This window comes from Clinocottus analis, unplaced genomic scaffold (assembly GCF_023055335.1).
Source record: "Clinocottus analis isolate CAN_PGR_092001 unplaced genomic scaffold, fCliAna1.0.p SCAF_1, whole genome shotgun sequence".
Taxonomy (NCBI): Eukaryota; Metazoa; Chordata; class Actinopteri; order Perciformes; family Cottidae; genus Clinocottus; species Clinocottus analis.
In genome coordinates, this window is record NW_027175820.1 from 16,696,664 (window position 1) to 16,716,099 (window position 19,436).

Genomic DNA, 19,436 nt, shown 5'->3' on the forward strand with positions numbered 1-19,436 from the left:
GTAGCTAACATTGAAGCAATTGGATCAAGCCACATATTGATTTAATTCATTATTTAATCATGAACTTATGATTTTGGCACCTTGAGTTGCCTTTTCTCTCTCTCTCTCTCTCTCTCTCTCTCTCTCTCTCTCTCTCTCTCTCTCTCTCTCTCTCTCTCTCTCTCTCTCTCTCTCTCTTTCAATACACATTCAGTCGGTCTTACTATCCATCTCTTTCTGTCTTCTCTGCCTTTCTCTAACTCACACCCTCTCACAATCTCTCACACAATTCTCGTCCTCTCTCTCTTTCTTCTGCCAAGATTTTCTCTATATTCCCTTTGATCTTCCTCCTCCTATACCTCTCCTCTCCCTGTTAGGGCTCTTCACTAACTTTAATTGAGCAACTTAGAGATCAGTGGAGGCTATCTTGAACAGTCACTCTCAGGTGAAACCTCAGTTCATCTTCCTCTCACGTATGTGTGTGTGTGTGTGTGTGTGTGTGTGTGTGTGTGTGTGTGTGTGTGTGTGTGTGTGTGTGTGTGTGTGAATGTGTGTGTGCGGTTGCAAGCAAGTTTGTATGTAAAAATGATGACATAAGTATTTGCATGTTTGTATTTACATTTACCAAATTTGTATGCACATATATGCACCCCTGAATTTGTGCGTGAAAAAAAATGTCAGGGATCGAGAGAGAAAATTAAATAATTATATTTTAAAAAAGTAGTGCTTGCTAATTGTGGTGCTGTGCATGCTCCAGTCTTGCACCCGCTGTACTTTCTGGCTGTTTAGCTGCTCTTTGATCAGCAGATGCTGAGATGGAGCGAGGCTGGTTATGCTGGCTCTCCCGCCTGGTGCATGGGTGGCTTCACTACACATTCTGCACAGTGGGGGGCTGGACTAGTCTGTGTGTGTGTGTGTGTGTGTGTGTGTGTGTGTGTGTGTGTGTGTGTGTGTGTGTGTGTGTGAGTGTGTGTGTGTGTGTGTACACACTTATGTGTGTGTGAAAGAGAGACAGAAAAAGAAAGAGGAAGAGGTTAATAGGTACAAATAGGTAACACAATAAATTGTGGTGAAAGTAGTGGGGCCAAAGGGGGGGTTCTGGCTGCAGGCAGGGTCCTCTCTGATGTTTATTCTGCCTGCTTGTACGTCCAAACATTACCTACTGCCACTGCTGCCTCACAGCCGAGTTATGATCTCTCACCCCTTGTCAAATAGGTTTTTCCTCATCTGTCAATGAAGAATTTGTGTAGCTGAAAATGTCACATTGATTAAAAAGGCATTTGCATCATTCGACTGCGATCAATAAAAAACACAGAAAGCGCAATACATTACGCTGCATTGCCAAGTGTGTTGCAAAACTGTAGCGAGAGAAATGAAGAGAGAGACTGAACATAAATAATAATTTAAGACAGACTGCATCAACCGTCTTTTCCTATGTAATGTTGCGATTATTAATTATCCATAAAACTTTACCTGAGTAAATATCACTGTTAGATATCAATATCTAAAGTCTACATATTCAGCCCACTTATTCAAATCAATAATACTGTGTTCACAGTTATCTGACTAACCTGGTCATCTTGTTTTCTCATACAGCCCATCAAAACACATCTACAAGCTCTGACATGTTGCGTCTCCTCTCGTCAATAACACACACAGCATGCGTATCTTGGCATGGCATTAAAAGATAAGAAATACTTTAGTTCATGGACAAATGAGTTCACATTGATTTATTTCCCTTTCGATCGATCTCGAGCTTGTTGTAGAGAGCGCCCCTCTTATATTAGCAGCCATGAATCAACTCTCTTTATCGACACATGGAGTAATGCAACTGTAGCTGGGTAAACTGCATGCACAGTGCAAAGGTGCAGGCTGTGATTGGTTACTTTACCCATAAATGAATATATTATATTGGTTACACCGAGGGGTTGGATGGAGCTGAAGTAACACCTTGGACAGAGATTAGACCAACAACAACTCAATCTCTTCACCTACAACAGATAGTCAGGTCTGCAGAGAGAATTATTGGATCCAGCCTGCCCTCCATTCTGGACTTGTACACCTCCAGTCAGGAAGCGGGCTGGAAAGATCACAGAGCACTGTACGCCAAAACCACCAGACATAGGAACAGCTTCTTTCCATTGGCTGTCTGATAAATGATTAATCCGACACCTCCATCTACACTACTTGCACTACTCTAACTACTCTGTTGTCTTTAATGTCTTTTAAAAAAATATTTATCTTGTTTATTGTATATTATATTATGTACATACGTATGACGAAAGCAATGTATAACCAGAGTCAAATTCCAATTGTGTACACACATGGCCAATAAAGCTGATTCTGATTGAACATAAACAGGTATTTATAATTTTTCACAGATTTTTGGGACTTCTGCTTTTTTGTTGTTAGCCATGGCGCTCCCATCATGACCAAAAGTCTTTAAAAAATAGGCCTTTCACGAGCAGTTGCTGTATCAAGGACATTTTTTTGTTGTTGCATGTTTACAGAGCTGTGGCGCTGTCCTTTAGTGTGAAAAGCACAGCCCGCAAAATATCCCTCAATGTATTCCTCGGTGAAGAGAGGGGTCAAGCGACTGCCAGTGTAAACTGTCCTGCTGGATCTGAAATGAAATCCAGGCTTCCCCACACATTTCAAAGATACCCCGCACGGCAAGGGATACTCAACATGTGATTACACTACTCCTGGTATCTTCAGTGAGCTGAATTTACTAACCCGTGTTTGATCCGGTGTCTAATTAATTCCTTAAGTTCTTGTGTTTATAGCAGCGGAGGGGAAAGAGGGTATGCGATACGAGGGGAGAGGGGATCTGCCTTTGAAGTGGTGTTCTGCAAATCTCTAGAGGATAACCAGCCCGAGGCTGGACTGTGGGGAGAAAAGCAAAAACACTTTTCCACTACGGGCCAAAATTGGGGCTAGCCATGGTGATGTTTTCTACACTGAAGTACCAGTATCTGTTTAGTTTAAACAATATCCCATCAGAAATACAAAGTATTAAAGTGGCAATAGGTCAATGTAGACAACTCTGCTTTAATTGAAATTGAGAGGAAAATAACAACTCGTCTTTGCGAGCATTGTCTGCCCCTGCACAGGAATATGGGCTCTCAGCAACTCTGAAAAATGAGATTCTGTAATCCTCTGCGGTATACCCCTTCCCTGTGCCTAACTAGCTAATGAACTATCAGCTATCTATCTTCATTCCACCCAGGGCCCACTTGTCCTTCCCTGCAGACAGAAGATTCTTCTTGGCAGGTTTTACTGAGGGGAATCCAAACCTCCTGTCTGTAAAGTAAAGTGTTGCATTCTTCTCAAAGTCATTTTGAGGTGAAAAACAGGATTCATTGATGCTATTTCTGTTGTCGCAGACATCACCATCAATATTTGTGTACATGAAACAACTCCATTCCCAAGCAGGAAAGCAGACAGTGTTAATCTTCTGTAATGTCAGCAAAATATTAACTATAGTTTCTTTAGTGATTACAAGTTGCAGACGTTTTGTGGAATACATTATTTCTCGAACTTTAGCTCACATTTTATGATATTGAGTGATGAAGATTTAAGAAGTACAAACCTATTGACTCCCCAGTTTTGGTTGAACAGAAAATATCTAGTTATTGACAAATACATCTTTGCAGAATTGAGGTTTCATATTGACTTTGCGTCAAATGAAACACATGCTGTCTTAAGATATCAATTTGTTAACCATCCCTACTGTTAGAGAGGCACAAGACAAAAGTGTCCAGGGCCAATCTTATAAGTGGTTGGACAAACATGCAACTGAAAATAAGTGAAAAATATAGACTAATTTAAAATTCACATTATTGTGGTGATTTTATTTTAGTGCTAACGTCAGCATACAGGTTAACACACCTATAGTTTAAAGCAGCTGGAACGAACACCAATAATAATGTCTCAGTTTAAGTATATAAGTAAGCCATGTCATTGAGGCAAGATTTAAACAAAAAGACATGTGCTGTATTAAAATTTACCAGCTATTTTATTTGATCTTTCAGATCTTCATTAGGCATTGCCAAATCCTCATTGCAAAGAACCACTAATGTATGGACCATTTCAATGGAATTGCATTGCTACAGGCAACAGCTAAGGTCCATGTTTACTTCCTGTCAGCTGATGCTGATGAATATATATATATATATATATATATATATATATATATATATATATATATATATATATATATATATATATATATATATATATATATATATTTATATATATATATATATATATATATTTATATATATATATATATATATATATATATATATATATTTATATATATATATATATATATATATATATATATATATATATATATATATTACAATCCAATTCATGCACAATACTAAAGGCTTAGCCCCAATGTCAGTTTTGTGACGTTATGGCCCTTTCTTCTTTCGTATATTCTTTGCACTGCGACAGAAAATAAACTGGGACACATTTGGAATGTTTACTTTTACACCTGTGAGATTGTCTATAGGGGCACAAACACATTCATTACCCAGACAAAGACTACACTACATCTAGCTGATGAGTCAAAATGTGAGAGGCCTAATGGATGCTTAATTTTAGCATGGCATTTGAATGTATAGGCTGCTAGTAGATCTACAGTAGGCCTACAGCTAAGGCTAAAGGGAATTACATTTAGATGTAACTTGTCATGAACTGAGTTGGACGTGTGGAAATTCTGACCAGTTTATGTTGGTGCTAAATTAAGTTTCAGGGGTCTATTTATTGGGATTCATCCATGTAGGACCATAACATCAGGTCAAAAGACACATTTCAAGGGCATTTGCCCAATAGCTATTAAATTAAATGACTCTGTTTAAAAAAGGACTGAACAAACAGACTAAAGGACATCCTCAACGACCCGTAGACCTTGCCATCTTAAAGGAGAAAAACGGATCAAGACATCTTTCAAGATTTGGTAATGACATTTTAATTCAAAATAACTTTTAATAAACTACTTGCAATAGTAACATTGATACTATTAAATATTATCACAATAATATAATACCATGATATTTCCATAAGCAGTCATTGTGCAGCGTTCAGCAACATCACACTCATACAGTGAAAAGCAATCTTGTGCACAGTGTAAGCCATTGGAAATAATGGGTTTCAGAGTGACCGTTGTCAAGTTGACAGACAGCCAACATGCAAAATACCAGAATTCTGAAGACAACGGAGCAAAATGGAAATGGTTCATTGTGGACCCTGTTATTTACATGTGCATGTTATATGACAAAACTGAAACATTTTGCTCAGCCTGCATACAATGAAAGAACATTCAGATATATTGCACTTTTTAAAAAAAAAATTTTTTTTAACCATAATTCTGCTTTTAGGAAGCAGAAAACATGCTTTTCAAATCTTCTTGTGTTTCAAAAAGTAATGGACACAGGCACAATGACAGGTGTGGTCATTACAAATAAAATGTTGGTCCAGTTCAACAACAGCAGATGTTTCTCAGGCTAGTGAAGGAAATATAGACTGAAATCTAAATATTTTCCGACATGAAATGTGGCTGAAAAACAGAGAACATTGTAACATTGTGTTGAAGGCTTTCTAGTTGTACGACTACAGTTTGGTACGGGTCATACCACGTTGACACAAGTACTTTTTTAAATGAAACATTTAAAAAGGAGCATTTACCGAGTTTAAGTGGTGTTTCAGCATGTATATGACTTAGAATATTAGAACCGTATTATGTTTTGTCACTTTCCGTCCCCTATCGGTAACATTTCGCCGTCTCTATACCGACACGCCACCCCTCTCCGGTAGTGGTTTGCGCCTCACTCCAGCTGATCGGCCCAGGATTCCCCCGGTGGCTCTGCCCGTCGTCGGCTTTGACGGCTCCAGTTTTTCAACGCCGATTTAAGCTGTTATAATTCTACAGAGTCCGTGGCCGCTCGTGTCGGCAGACCGTTCCTCGTTCAGTTGAAACGTTGAAGGATAATCTGGCTGAGGGTACTGCCTCTGTACTGTCACAGCCAGGTAATATCTGAACACAAATACGAGGCCCTCACTCCAACCCCGGATTCACCTGCGACGCGGAACAGCCTCACGCGAAAGACCGACATGGGGGACACAGGGAGCGAGGGCAGCAATCCACCGAGTACCGTGAACGTCGTACCCCCGCGCTGCCCCTGTGGTTTCTGGGGGTAAGGCGAAATACCTCTCAAATGTCTCGATAGCAAGATGCTTTCTTTCTCCGAGCTAGCAGAGTTGCTATAGCCATTAGCTTTAGCAGCTCACACAGGGATGAGCTGCCCTTCTTGTTATTACCCCCTCCCCATTGTTTTGTAGCATGAGCTGCGAGCTAACACCAGCTGGCCTCGCTAACCTTAACCCGTACAGGTGGGCTCAGGGGAGGGGGAGATAAACCCTGCAGGTAATGTGACTAGCTGGTTTTAAAGTATTCAGTTCATGAACGAAGCAGCTAGTTAGAGATATCACACAGAAACTGGACCTGGGTGGAAAACTAGTCATTTATAGTTTTCATTACCAGTTCAAATTAGCTGTAAAGCAGGATATGTGCTAATACAGTGACTCGCAGTTGAATACATTGACACAGTGCGTTTGTTTTAGTTTCCCCGAAGCACATGAATCATCACGAAGGACGCCTTATCATGTCTAGTGTGTTGGGACACATGAGCCCAAGATATCCTGAGGTTTTTGAGACCAATATTGACGTTCAGTTCACATGATTGTTCACGTTTCAGTATCTGCAAGTGTACCTGCCACCAATCAAAACCATTTTAGTCTGCTGGAATGTGTGCTTAATTTATACATATACCATATATTTACAGTGGTAAACACTTTAAAACAACACTTAAAAGTATCACACAGTGTATATATACACAATGGTACTTTACATTTAGAGTAATTTATGCAATGCTATCTATCTATCTATCTATCTATCTATCTATCTATCTATCTATCTATCTATCTATCTATCTATCTGTCTATCTTATTATTATTGTTATTATTATTTGGATTTGGATGATATCTTGATGATGATATCTTGCCCGCCTGACAGCTTGATCTGAAGTTCGGGACAACAGTCTCACTTTAGATTTAGATATGGCTTGCTGAAATATGTTTGTAACATTGCATATTGGGGGTCCAGTGAGGGAATTAAGATGACAAATGCCATTTGCTGTAACTGTTATATGCAGTACTGCTGTCTTGTTTAGGAAGAGGTGTAATATCAATTAGGTATTTCCACATTAAATAAAATATAAATAAACAAAAAGTTTAAAAAAAGAAGGAATTTTATGTTTTTACAGTCTCAGTTTAAAAGCAACCAGGTCAATAAAAGACACAAATGTTATTTGCATCAGGGTTCAGATCTTGATACCTGAGGTTGAATTGTTGATGACCCACCTGATCACAGTTCACATGTGTTAACATTTTTTTTTACCCTGTATCAAAATCATGCCATCTCTCCGTCTTGTTACAGTATTACAAATGGCACAAAAGGTCCACGCTTGCTTACAAGCTTTGATACTTTCAGCATTAAACGTCCTCCACGTTTTCAACATTGTGTTATAACACTGTAACACAATTTTGTAACTGTTTTGATCAAATCCACAGTGATGGCCCATTTTATAGAAGGCCACTGAGATATGTACCCTGATTATTTAATTTTCTGTCGCTGCTGTTCTCACTGTAATATTAGTCTTTGTTTTTTTTTTTAAACGATCATTCACCCAGTCACTAATCCACAATGAATTATATAGGCATTAGTTCCCAGTGTTGTTTTGATTACATTGTTAGTTGACAATGTGTGACTAACAATGTAGATGATTTTCAGACAAAACATTTTCTTTAAATTTATCTGTGATTTTTAAAAAACAATTAATTGGATGTGCTTTCACAGTATTACACAAATATGAGACAACCCTGATTATAAGCTGCACCTCCCCCATTTCCCTTCTGTGGTAAAAGTCACTTTCTGTGGAGGTGAACTCAGCAGTAACAGTTTATTTAATCTTTTACGGCAAACATTAGCTGATTAGTCAATTAATAAATGAATCGATCGCTAGAAAGTGTATCAACAATTCTTCATACTGATTTATCGTTTAGGTTTAAGCAAAATGTGCAAAAGTTCACTGGTTCCCCTTATAAAATGTGCTAGTAAACTGGATATCTTTGTGTTTTGGACTGTTGGTTAGACACAATTTTATATTTTAATATGGTAATAAGGCTTGTTTCTTTTATAGACTAAACAATTAATCAAATAAATTATCTGAAGACTAACTGATATTGAAAATGATTGTTGGTTGCTACTTAAGCTGAGCTTGCACTTTTAACACTAAATATGTAGTCTGTCAAGGAAAAGTGGAATCTCTCAATGTTTGTGATCACTGAGACAAGAAACCTGGACAAAGTATGAAGACACCAGATTGTCCAGTGCACGTTGTGATGTTTCACTTGACTACAAGATGGACCTTATCCAAACAGTGTACTTGGCTATTCCTAGTGTACCACATTTCTCAGTGGTATTAGGAGAGGCCTTTGAAATTAGGCGGGTCTTATTGTCTGGTTATGATGGATTTGGTGCAGAAATCTGTCCCCTGATCATCCTGCTGAAAAGTGTGTCAGTCCTTGGATCTTCCAGAAGACCAGAGGACTGTTGCATTATGTTATTTGGTTTGAGATGTGGAAACACTGGAAATGGTTGAATTGTGTGCTCCAGGCCTGATGACAACAGATGAAACACAAGTTTCTTCAGGTTATTTTATAGCCCTCAGGGCACTCACATGTTGTGTCTCTTTAATTTGTTCACTTCCACGTGTCTCTTTCTGCCTCAAACTTGTTTGAAAAGGGCACATTCAGGTGCACCGTGTATGTTTGTGGCTGATGCAGCGTGGCTTATGAACCATTGATACATCCGTCATTTAGCAGCTTGTTCTTCCTTTTGTTGTTTCTACTCGAGAGCAGAAGGAGTGATTGTCTCAAAGTGATCTTCGATACAAAAGGCAAAGGAAGAAGGAAAGAGAAAATGTTATTCACCCCTTTGGTTTACTTTATTGGATGAGTTTTGTGTCTCTTAAAGATGATCCTGTTGCAGAGTTTTTTAGTCAACTTGAAATTAGGGTTGTAGCATGCCTAATTTAGTGGAGGAAGATTTTTATTTGCTGATAGGGTGAACCTGAAATACATCAGGGATTAGTAATCAGAAATGTGTCAGATGTAAGCCGAGTTATTAACAATCTGCAAGTTTCATGCTATCAGTTTGTTTTGGTTGCAGGTGTAGATAGTTTGTGTTTGTTAGATTTGTGAATGTTTGTGAACCTGCTTGTCAAGGTTGGCAAGTGCAGCTTGTTTTATGTAGTAAGTTGAACATAGTCCTGTGTTTTTGTCATGCCAAACACTTTTGTAAAAAAATAACATTGCGAAAGACACAGCTTCTGTTTGTTGATTCTAGGTTACTCTGATACAGGGATATATGAAAAATAATGCAATTCCTTAAGTCCATACTACTACACAACCAACCTATTGTAGTGATTTCTTATTAGCACAAAACATTTATAAGTAATGAGATTGCTGTTGCCAAGGCTGTAGTGAATTGCTGGATTTATCAAGCAATTGCATTAAGAATGAGTTTATTAATTAGCCTTATATTGCTATTGATAACAAACATGATTTGGATTTAACAAAAGTATTGAATGCATGTGTTTTTAATCCTTGCCGGACATGTTGAACAGGCTTGTGCTGCCTGTCCAGTTTTTATTGAAAGGCCCATCAGCAAACAAAACCTCTGCATATGGTGCAGGTTAAAATGTAGAACTATAAAGTCTAATCTTTCCTCCCCCTGGAACATAAACCACAGCCGAGCCTTTCTTTGTCTCCCTTTTAGTCCCCAAATTTGACATGGTCTTAGTAATTACATCAAGTACACCAGCAACACAATGTACTCTCCATTAACAGACTACTATAAGTTATTTTGTACTTTACCTATTTCTTCGAAACATGTATCAACCCATCCAAGCCTTTGCTCCTTTGTGTCACTCAAACTGCATCACCACGGCAACCGAGCCCATCTTCCTGTCTGTTCCAATCAGATACTCTCATTAGTAACAGCAGTCGGCCAATTGTGTTGTCTGTTCAAACTCCACTCAGCATAATAAGCATGCAGCATGTTCTTTCCTGCATGTTTTTTTTCCTCATCCTTTCTCACCCTTTTGGTTCCTTAATTAATCCCTGAGTTGATTACCTCTGATTTATAATGGTGACAACAGGATATGACTTGTTGATCACCCAGTATCGGCTTCCTCCCTGCCCGTGTCTCATGATTAGCTTTTTCTACTATTTTTACCCCTTGCTTCCTCCTCTCTGTTTTATAACCAATACCACACACCAGCAGACTGACAGACAGCCCTCAAGTCGACTGCAGCTGACCCTACATTTAAAAATGAGAACAAAGGTGTTCAACGAAGCACCCAAAATAAATAGAATGTGACTGATAGCAGCGACCGTCACGCTCAGTGCGCAGACAGTAAGGACGAGGACTGGAGAGGAAATGAGAGGATCCCTCTGAGAGGAAAGCGAGAGCCATCTGTTGTGATAGAGTTGTGGAACTGAAATCAGCAAGGCTTCAGTAATCAACCCCATAACAGCTATTTTATATCTTTAGCCACGATGTGGAAGGGAAAGGTATGTTTGGAAGTGTTTGTAGCTGGTGAAAAGGGCAAGTTAATGAGGTTTGTAATGTTCACCATTTATGCCCCCTGCTCACCTTCATCAGACCAGTTGAGTGGTTGCCGTGCCAGTTGTGTGCACTGCCAACACCAATGAGAGGCCCTATAATAATCAACTGTTTGCTTGCAAAATTGTACCAACTTATACCATACTGTTAGTGCTTTGTACAGACTTATTGTTTATGAGTCAGACACGACTGACCATTATATATATATATATATATATATATATATATATATATATATATATATATATATATATATATATATATATATATATATATATATATATATATATATATAAATGATAAAGGGGAGTGCAACTTTAAATCAATAGAACTGTTTAATTTATATAATTTTTTTCCTGCTTATTCTAACTAGAAGGGAGATTCCAAAACATATTCTACAAAGAGTCTGGGTTTTGAAAAGTTTAAATGCACAAAAACGCAGCTTAGACTCAATATTGCTTTATCAAGTTTCTGTGGTTACCATGTTAACAAACTCGGCTCACTTGGCCTTCCTACCAGCAGACATGGTGCACAAACATCTAATTGGAGTGGTGGTTCTGGCCACCTGATGAATATAAAGTATTTAACTGCTAGTCTGGTCAACCTGTGGATCTTCCTTTGGATCTCTAACTGATGACTGCTCGTACATCTGCCATCACTCCTATTTTAGCCTCTCTGCATTGGCTTCGGAGAAAGTTCAGGATTGATTTTACGATTTTTTTTCACATAAAAAGTCACTTCATGGCCAAGCCTCTACCTCCATCTATAAGCTAATAATACCTTCCACCACCGAGTGTCCACTTAGCTCTTCCTACCAAAGCCGATTGGATTTACCACAGGCCAAATGTACAACAAAAGACGGCTGCTCCTTTGTGTCCTAGAACGCAGGAACAATCTACCCCCTCAGATTAAATCTGTTCAGTCTTATTGTTTTGTTTATCCACTGTTTTAAGTGTTTTTTTCTATAAATTCTATACATTTTCAAGTTCAAGAGTGGGTCTGTGTAAGAACTGGTTGCTGCAGGGTTAGGGTTAGAACTAATGTATTCAGGGACTTGAGGATTGTGGAAACATGTCACTCTTTGGATTGGATACCCATCAGCAAAATATTTTTTTTGCATCCCACACTGAAATCTTTCGATTCTTATACAAGCTGTTTGATGAACACATTTGTTTTCTCTCTCTGCTCTTTTCCTCAGATCGAGCAAAACTATGAATCTCTGTTCACAATGTTTCGCAGGTAAGTCCTTGTTCTTCTGTGTGCTTGTTGGCATACCTTGTGTTTTCCATGTTCACCCATACCTTCTCAATTCAATACTCTTTAGAAGCCGTCAAGTCTGGGGCTTTTGCTCAAGTCTTAAGGGAGTATTTTGTCCCCTCTAAAATCTAAAGCCATTTCAATATTATTCAAACAGAACTGTCAGTGTACCAAAGTTTCTAAATGATATTAAACACCATCCAGAGATGCACTTGAGTTCCCACTATGCCACACTTGTTTGGCCTGCTGCTCAAGTTAACAACCTCTGCATACCCCAAAGCTGATGGATGTATTCAAACATGTCTCACAGATGCACACAAATGTCTCACCATTTACCTTTTTTCCATAGATATTCAGAAGAAACAGCCAGACGACGATTGTGCCCCAAAGGCCTCAAGCTCCAGCAGCAACCAAGCAGACATCTTCTGTACTGAAACAAACGGCAGCATTAGTCAGTCGCTAATGTCGATGCCTAAAGCATCAGAGGACCCTTCGCCAGGAGAGACGGGAGCACCATCTCTACCTGCTCAGGACGGTAGGACGGCAGTTAATCCTCTTTATTATTTCAGATGAGTGACTAGATTCTTGCTACCTTTTTCAATGAATCTATAGAGCGCTCCATCTTTGAAGGTCTAAGGGAAGGGGTCATTTTAGTTTGTATTGCTTGCAGTACACATTGAAGTAATGTGAGCCTAATGGGCTGCAAAATTATTACTGTTTTCAATGCACACTCTAATCCTGGTAGGGTTGCAACTAACGATTATTTTAATAATCGATTAATTGGGTTATTATTTTTTCGATTAATCGGATAAAAACTATTTTTTTCTCAATCCCTGCAAATTATTGAGTGGCGTAATAATTGCGCGACACAACAAATCGATAATGAAATTTGTTGCCAGCTTTTTTAATAATCGATTTTCATCGATTTTATCAATTTGTTGTTGCAGCCCTAAATTCTAGTGTTCAATATCAGAGTGTTGCTGCTCATAGTCCAGGGCATCTCTGCAGAAGACGGCTCCTAGTTCCTACCAGCAGCAGCTGCAGTGCCCCTGCCCCGGCTATATTTGTCCTCATGGCACAAATAGAGAGAATGATAGCAAAGGGTATCCATTTAGAAGTGACGGTTTTAAGAGGACACCTACAATTGCCAGTTCATTGGTCATTGCTGTACAGTGACAAGGTTATTTGCAGAGGCCGATTCAGGACAGGACAATAAAATAGCTCCAAAATAGATGAACTTGTGAAAACATGTTCCCACACTAACGTTGTCCTTGTTACAGCAGTACATGATTATAGCTGATAAAAAGAAAAGGCCCTCATGGTAACAGAGTGCTCCAGGGATGACAGATTTTTATTGACCAACCCCGGAAGTTAGCAGCGCTCTTGTTTTCTCGACAAAAAGCCAATGCAATTTCTGGATTGTGGATTGTTGCACAAAGTAAACTCTGTGGCAAAAGCAAGTGTATAATACTTACATGATTTGCTCAGCAAGATAATCTTCACAAATGAACATCACCTTTATGATCTTTGTGTAAATACAAATGGCAGGAGTAATATCTATCTATCTATCTATATCGGTAAGCAGAAGTGCAAAAATGGTTACTTATTTCTGGTCTTTAGACTAATTTCTTCACTCACAAACTGACAAACTCATTCATTCACGATCACTTATTTATGCGCCATCAACAAGTTAAACGTTCCACTTTAATCCCAAAATATTTGTTGAGTAAAGAACCCAATAGAATGAATGGCCGACTACACATCAGCCTCAGCTGTACTTTGAGCTTGATGCTGATATATTACCTATTGTCACTTCAGCTGAAATCTGCAATTGTTTTGATAATTCATTAGTTGTATAAGTAATGGTAACAGGTCATTGGTTCTAGCTTTTCATTTGTCTTTTATATTATTGTAAACTGAAGCTCTGCACATAAGCACACTACGGCCGCCTTCCTCCCAGATATCTATCACAATCTATTTCTGAGAAAAAACTGCTAAAGACGTATAAAAGGATTTTTTTTTTTTAAATCTCGCTACCTTGTACAAAATGGTACCACAGTATTCGCTGTTCTTACATGATTTATTGTGGAATTATTTATCGTTCTGTTATAAATCAATATAGCCAGAAGACATTTGGTTGTGTTTTACACTTTGATGAGGGAAATTACAACAACAAACTAGTATCCTTATGTCCTCTCTTTTCTTCCATTTTCCTTCCTCATTGTCTCCCCTTTTCTTACTGCATCTCTTTCAGAAGTATCCAGCACAGACGCAGTCTTCAGTTCACTCTCCACTCCCACAAAACGCTCCTTTGAGTCAGGTATGCCTCAGCTCTGCCATTACAATGTCCATTATTGCGTTATTCACTGTGTGCTTGTCATGTCCACTTAGGGTATTGGAATGGGGGAACCATTAGCATAAATGGCATTGGATTGATTTCTAAATAGCCAGGTTAATTGTACTTTCAGTGGAAACATCAGAGGGAAGGATATTGGGAATGCAATGTATCTGCGAGAGGGTGCAAATGTAAAGCGCTTACTATGCCAGGGTGAATGTGTGTATATACTTCTAACTCACTGTCACATCACAATAAGAAGGTTCTCTGTTTTGATTCTACGAATTTAAGAAATAGACGATGAAAGAGAAAGCGAGACGACAGTTTCAGTGACGCTCTTCTGACAGGGCTGGAGCATGGATGCATGGAGCTGGAGCATTCTTATTTATTAAAATAAGTTAAATAAGGCGGATGTCTAAACAGTGCAACTTCTAGTGTCAGTGTCGCTTCTCCATGCTTTCACACTACCTGCTAACGCGAACACACGTGAAAACTCGCACATGACTTAAGACAGCTGCAGAGCAGGCAGGGCTTAGCAGTGGTGTGTGGACATGTTGATCCCTAGTCTAATGCCGCGGGATCATGCGAGCACACACATGCACACGCACCATCATTTAAACCTTTTGATGTGGCTGAGTTGACGTTTCACTTTTTACTGTCTCTCTAAATGTGTTTCGGTTTAAAATCTGGATACACTTCAGTGCAAACCATAACTATTAAATCGGTTCATCGTTCAAATGCCTTTACTTTTTTATTTTTAACAAATCAATTAAAATTGTGCATTGTCAACATTTCAGCCACTGTAAATTGTCCACAGAGGTTTACCAGGATAACGAAAGGCTGGCACAACATGCACTTGCACTTGCACACACACACACACACACATGCTTTAGCACATTTGGGGATCGATGGGGCTAGCTAGGGGGATCTGGCTGCTCAGCTTGGCCTAGTTCTCAGAGATTTATTGAGTGCTGATCAGCATTCGGCCGGGCCACAGAAAAAGTCTGCAGGATTGATGAGAAAAAGCTGAGTTGAAATTCCAGCCGACCAGAGAAAGTTGCGACATGCTCTCCCCATCTCAGATGCTGGCTGCAATGACATCTAATGCGGGAGAATCATTCATCTCCAAAGCACCTTTTCATGTAACACAGAGGGGTGTTTTTGTTCCAGCAGTCCATCTCACAGTTTATAGTAAATTAAAGTTGTGATGGAGTTCATCATTGGACATTTTCTTTTTTAATTCAAAGCTGATGTGCTTGTCACTCAGGAGATGAATGTTTTTTTTAGATCATTATGTGGATGGTACTAAAGATTTGCCTTGCTTTGACTAAGTATATTGTTGGATCGGTAGATATAATGAAAAACCAGATTTCAGACTGAATAACCTTGACATGCTTTGTATCCGAGAACTACAGAAAACAGAATACAATAATTTAAGTTGCCATTATTACCCTTTGTTGATCAGTAGAGTATGGGGATGTCTAGTTGCATTGCATAGTCAAATATTAACCCAATGCAAAAATAGTCTTAATATCGACTGTTAAGCAATCATGGTTTTATTATTTATTTCCATTTTTGTTTCAACCGTCTCGATTGTTCACAACTACAACAGTCTAAACCAAAACCTACTGTACTTACTGTTGTGACAACTACAAAATGTTAAATATAGAAAATAATAAATGCTGTTGCAGCTAAGGACCTCTGCGATTGCTATTTTCCTCTTTTTCCCCCCAGCCTCGGAGTCGGAAAGTGATGTTTCACCCGAGAAGAGAGTAAGGGTGGGTGACGTGCCAGAGGGTGAAGAGTCTTCATCGTCATCTTTGTCTGCATCATCATCATCATCCTCATCTCGCAGTGGCTCTAAACAGCGGAGCCGCAAACGTTGCCATCGCTGCCAAACCAAACTGGAGCTGGTTCAGCAAGAGCTGGGTTCCTGTCGCTGTGGTACGATGATACAAGTCTACACACATAAACATGCATGGACACACACATATTCCAACGCATGACCAGATACACGCCAATACTTATACATGCACAGGTTCACTCGCACTCAAGAGCATAAATATTAAGTAGTGGTTGCTATTATTAAATACATTGCATGTGCATTCTTTCAGTGGTTAATATTGGCCTCCTGAATACAATAACTACATGTTGGATAATTCTACATTGAATGCATCACCTACCTTACCATGTGTTTTTGTGGTGACTGAAGTGTCGATGATCAGAGGAGTGCCTTTGCTAGCCTTGGGGGGATCATTACAGAAAGCTTGAATGTTTCACATTGCACATAAAACATAAGCCAATTACCATGAACACTAATGCAGTTTAAAGCAATACTTGGCTCGCTAATCAACTTGTTTGCATACAAATTAAAGTACTTAAACAGTCACAGCTCTTTGCTACTTAAAGACCCTCTACGTAAATCCACGCAACAATTTCTAATTTGGAAATTGACTTGCCTTTTTTTTCCCAGCAGGCGCTGCTTAATGCATGGGCCATCCATCCTTAATAGTCTAATGCTCACTATATAAACATGCTTTTACAGACTGAAGGGGAAATTGTGGCAATTATGGTGATATCGGTCTATCGCTTTCATTGCAGATTACTTTGCTAATGCTTCTGCAAAATGTTTCTCAGTGTAAGCCAAGAAGGTCTGATAATGAGTTGAAAGCACGGACGCTTTTCAGATAGTAAATGGGGGAAGAAAATAAATCTCTGGTGGACTATCTGATCCAGTATTGTCACACTCGCTAGACTTCTGCTGTTACGCAGTGGCTGTAACATTCATCTGACTAGGTCTGAGTATGAAACGAAGCTTAAAAAGCTAATTAGATCATACAGGTTCTCGTCTGAGATCGAACCAAAGCGGGACCTAATTCCTGATTGGTACGGCCTTGTCTTTCACTACGCACACAATGGTCCCAAAGTTGGAAAAACACCTTTTCCATAACCAGTAACCTTTGATAATGAGTCTATTGTGTGAAGATAAGCTGTGGTATTCCTAATTTACTATAATTTAAATAAAAAGATTCAGTCATACGGTACATTATAACCAAAATTTCCTCCCATCCTCTTATTGATGTTTTAAAAACTCAACTCGTTTCAGTGTGCTTGGTGGAAACTTTTTTTGATTTCCAATAAGGGAATAACAGAATAAGTATGGTTTCTCTTGCTTAAAAAATAGGGTCGTAAAAAGTCTGACATAGCTTGCTTATCATCAGTTGGTGCAGTTAAAGCTAGTACAAATTATGTAATGGAAATCCGTCGTAACACATAGATTTTTTTTCAGGCAGCTGAAAATAATTACCTTGAGGCATCACTTGTATTTGCGTTTGTTTTGCCTTTAAAATAGAGTGACATGTATATGCTGTTTGTTGTAAAGGTGTCTCCCATAACCCTTTACACTCGTCATCAAAGCATTTTTCTGTCCTTTTTATTGCAGTAAAGCAACTGGAAGTAGTTTTGATTTCCCTTGTTGCCCCCAGTGTCCAGCAGCCCATCCCCTTTTTAAAAGTCTCAATTGTTACACAACTTTCTCCCTTCCACTCCATCTACGTGCGCTGTAATCACATAGGTTTTAATTGCATGGCAACCAGCTGTCAAACTGGGTTTTTAATCACCACTCATTGAATGCCAGCAGTGTTATTATGTGTATTAATGAATGAATTTAAGACGACGAGCGCTAACGAGCATCTCTGAGCTTAACGAGCCTCCTACAGTGGCAGTGCCTTTTGTTGAGTGCTACAGTAGACACAGAGAGTCCATGAGGGTTGTCTGCCTTTGTTGAATGGAGTCAAAGGAGGAAGCTATTAACCAGAATGTCTTTTCTGGTAACCAGACCTGTTCCAGAGGCATGGTTGCAGCGCAGTAAATATGTTAATGTCTGTCGCCATTTACAAAGACTTGTGTTATACAGATGTTTGTCAACCTGTCCTGGCATCTAAATGTGTTGCTTCTTTTTTAATTTTTTTTTTTTTTAACCTTTTTGTATAATTTGTATGGGTTTCACATAATTTGTCTGTATGCAGAAATGCATGTTTGATGCACTATTAATATATCGTACGGTATTCTTTTGCATTCCGTTTGTTGAAGTACAGACAACATAATATTTGTATATTTGCTGACCTTGGCAAATTAACCACTCCCCCCCCCTCTTTGTACACCCATACCCCTCGCCCGCCCCCCTCCAGGTTATGTCTTCTGTATGCTCCATCGGCTTCCAGAGCAACACGAGTGTCTGTTTGACCACCTGGGCCGTGGTCGCCAGGAGGCTGTCCTGAAGATGGTCAAGCTGGACCGCAAGGTGGGCCGCTCATGCCAGCGCATCGGAGAAGAGTGCTCCTGAGCGCCCGCTCCCTTCGAAGAATCTCAGTGTTCAGACGGTGTCTTAGCACCGACAGGGATTTGATTTTTATCTTGTTTTCTTCTCATTTTGTTTTTCAAGATTCTTGCAGGTTTTTTGGATACAAACCTTCACCCTTTCCTTTCAATTATGCTCACTCTATTCCCCATATCCTCATTGTTTTCTGCTTCTGTTGGCTTGATCATATCCCTGCTGCTAAGATGCCTTTTGGAAAATCCCAACCCAGGAATAACAGAACAATAAAGAGCAAAGGAAATATACAATTTCTTCACTTTGTCACAAGCTGCTGACTCCACAAGTGCGAGCACAGTAAGATGACGTGGAGAAATACAATGCTTTATACAAATGTTTGTCCCGGAAGCCAGTTTAAGACTATACTCTTTACCTCAAAAAAGAAAAAGAAAAAAAAGATTGATGAAGATGAGGAGGAGGAGGAGAAAAAAGGATGGACACCCTTTGCATACACTTCTGCTTTGGCGCTGTTTATAGACTGTGCTCTTTACCTCAAAATCAGACAGAGCGGATTTGTACTCTGCGCCAAGCATGGACTTTGTGACGCAAATCAAGCAAGCCAGCCTCAGTTCAAGTCTGTGTCTTACCCCCCGGGCCATCCACAACTGCAAAACATCTGTTAATCAACCACCTCAGGATATCAAAGCCTAATCTTCTCCCTTCACCTCCAAGTTGCATCCTTCTTTCCTCCACACGACACCTTTTTACTCCATTGTTTATTTTAAGATTAT

At 39.2% G+C, this 19,436-nt stretch overlaps 1 protein-coding gene across 1 annotated transcript; it reads left to right on the forward strand.

Annotated features, from left to right (window-relative positions):
• The first annotated feature begins 5,820 nt into the window (after positions 1-5,820).
• On the forward strand, positions 5,821-19,124 carry LOC137798166 (AN1-type zinc finger protein 3 homolog). Its single transcript, XM_068595423.1, has 6 exons — positions 5,821-6,185; positions 11,937-11,977; positions 12,345-12,530; positions 14,250-14,315; positions 16,065-16,274; positions 18,521-19,124. Exons 1-6 carry the CDS (start codon positions 6,103-6,105, stop codon positions 18,673-18,675), a joined length of 741 nt encoding a protein of 246 aa, XP_068451524.1. The 5' UTR covers positions 5,821-6,102; the 3' UTR covers positions 18,676-19,124.
• The last annotated feature ends 312 nt before the right edge of the window (positions 19,125-19,436 follow it).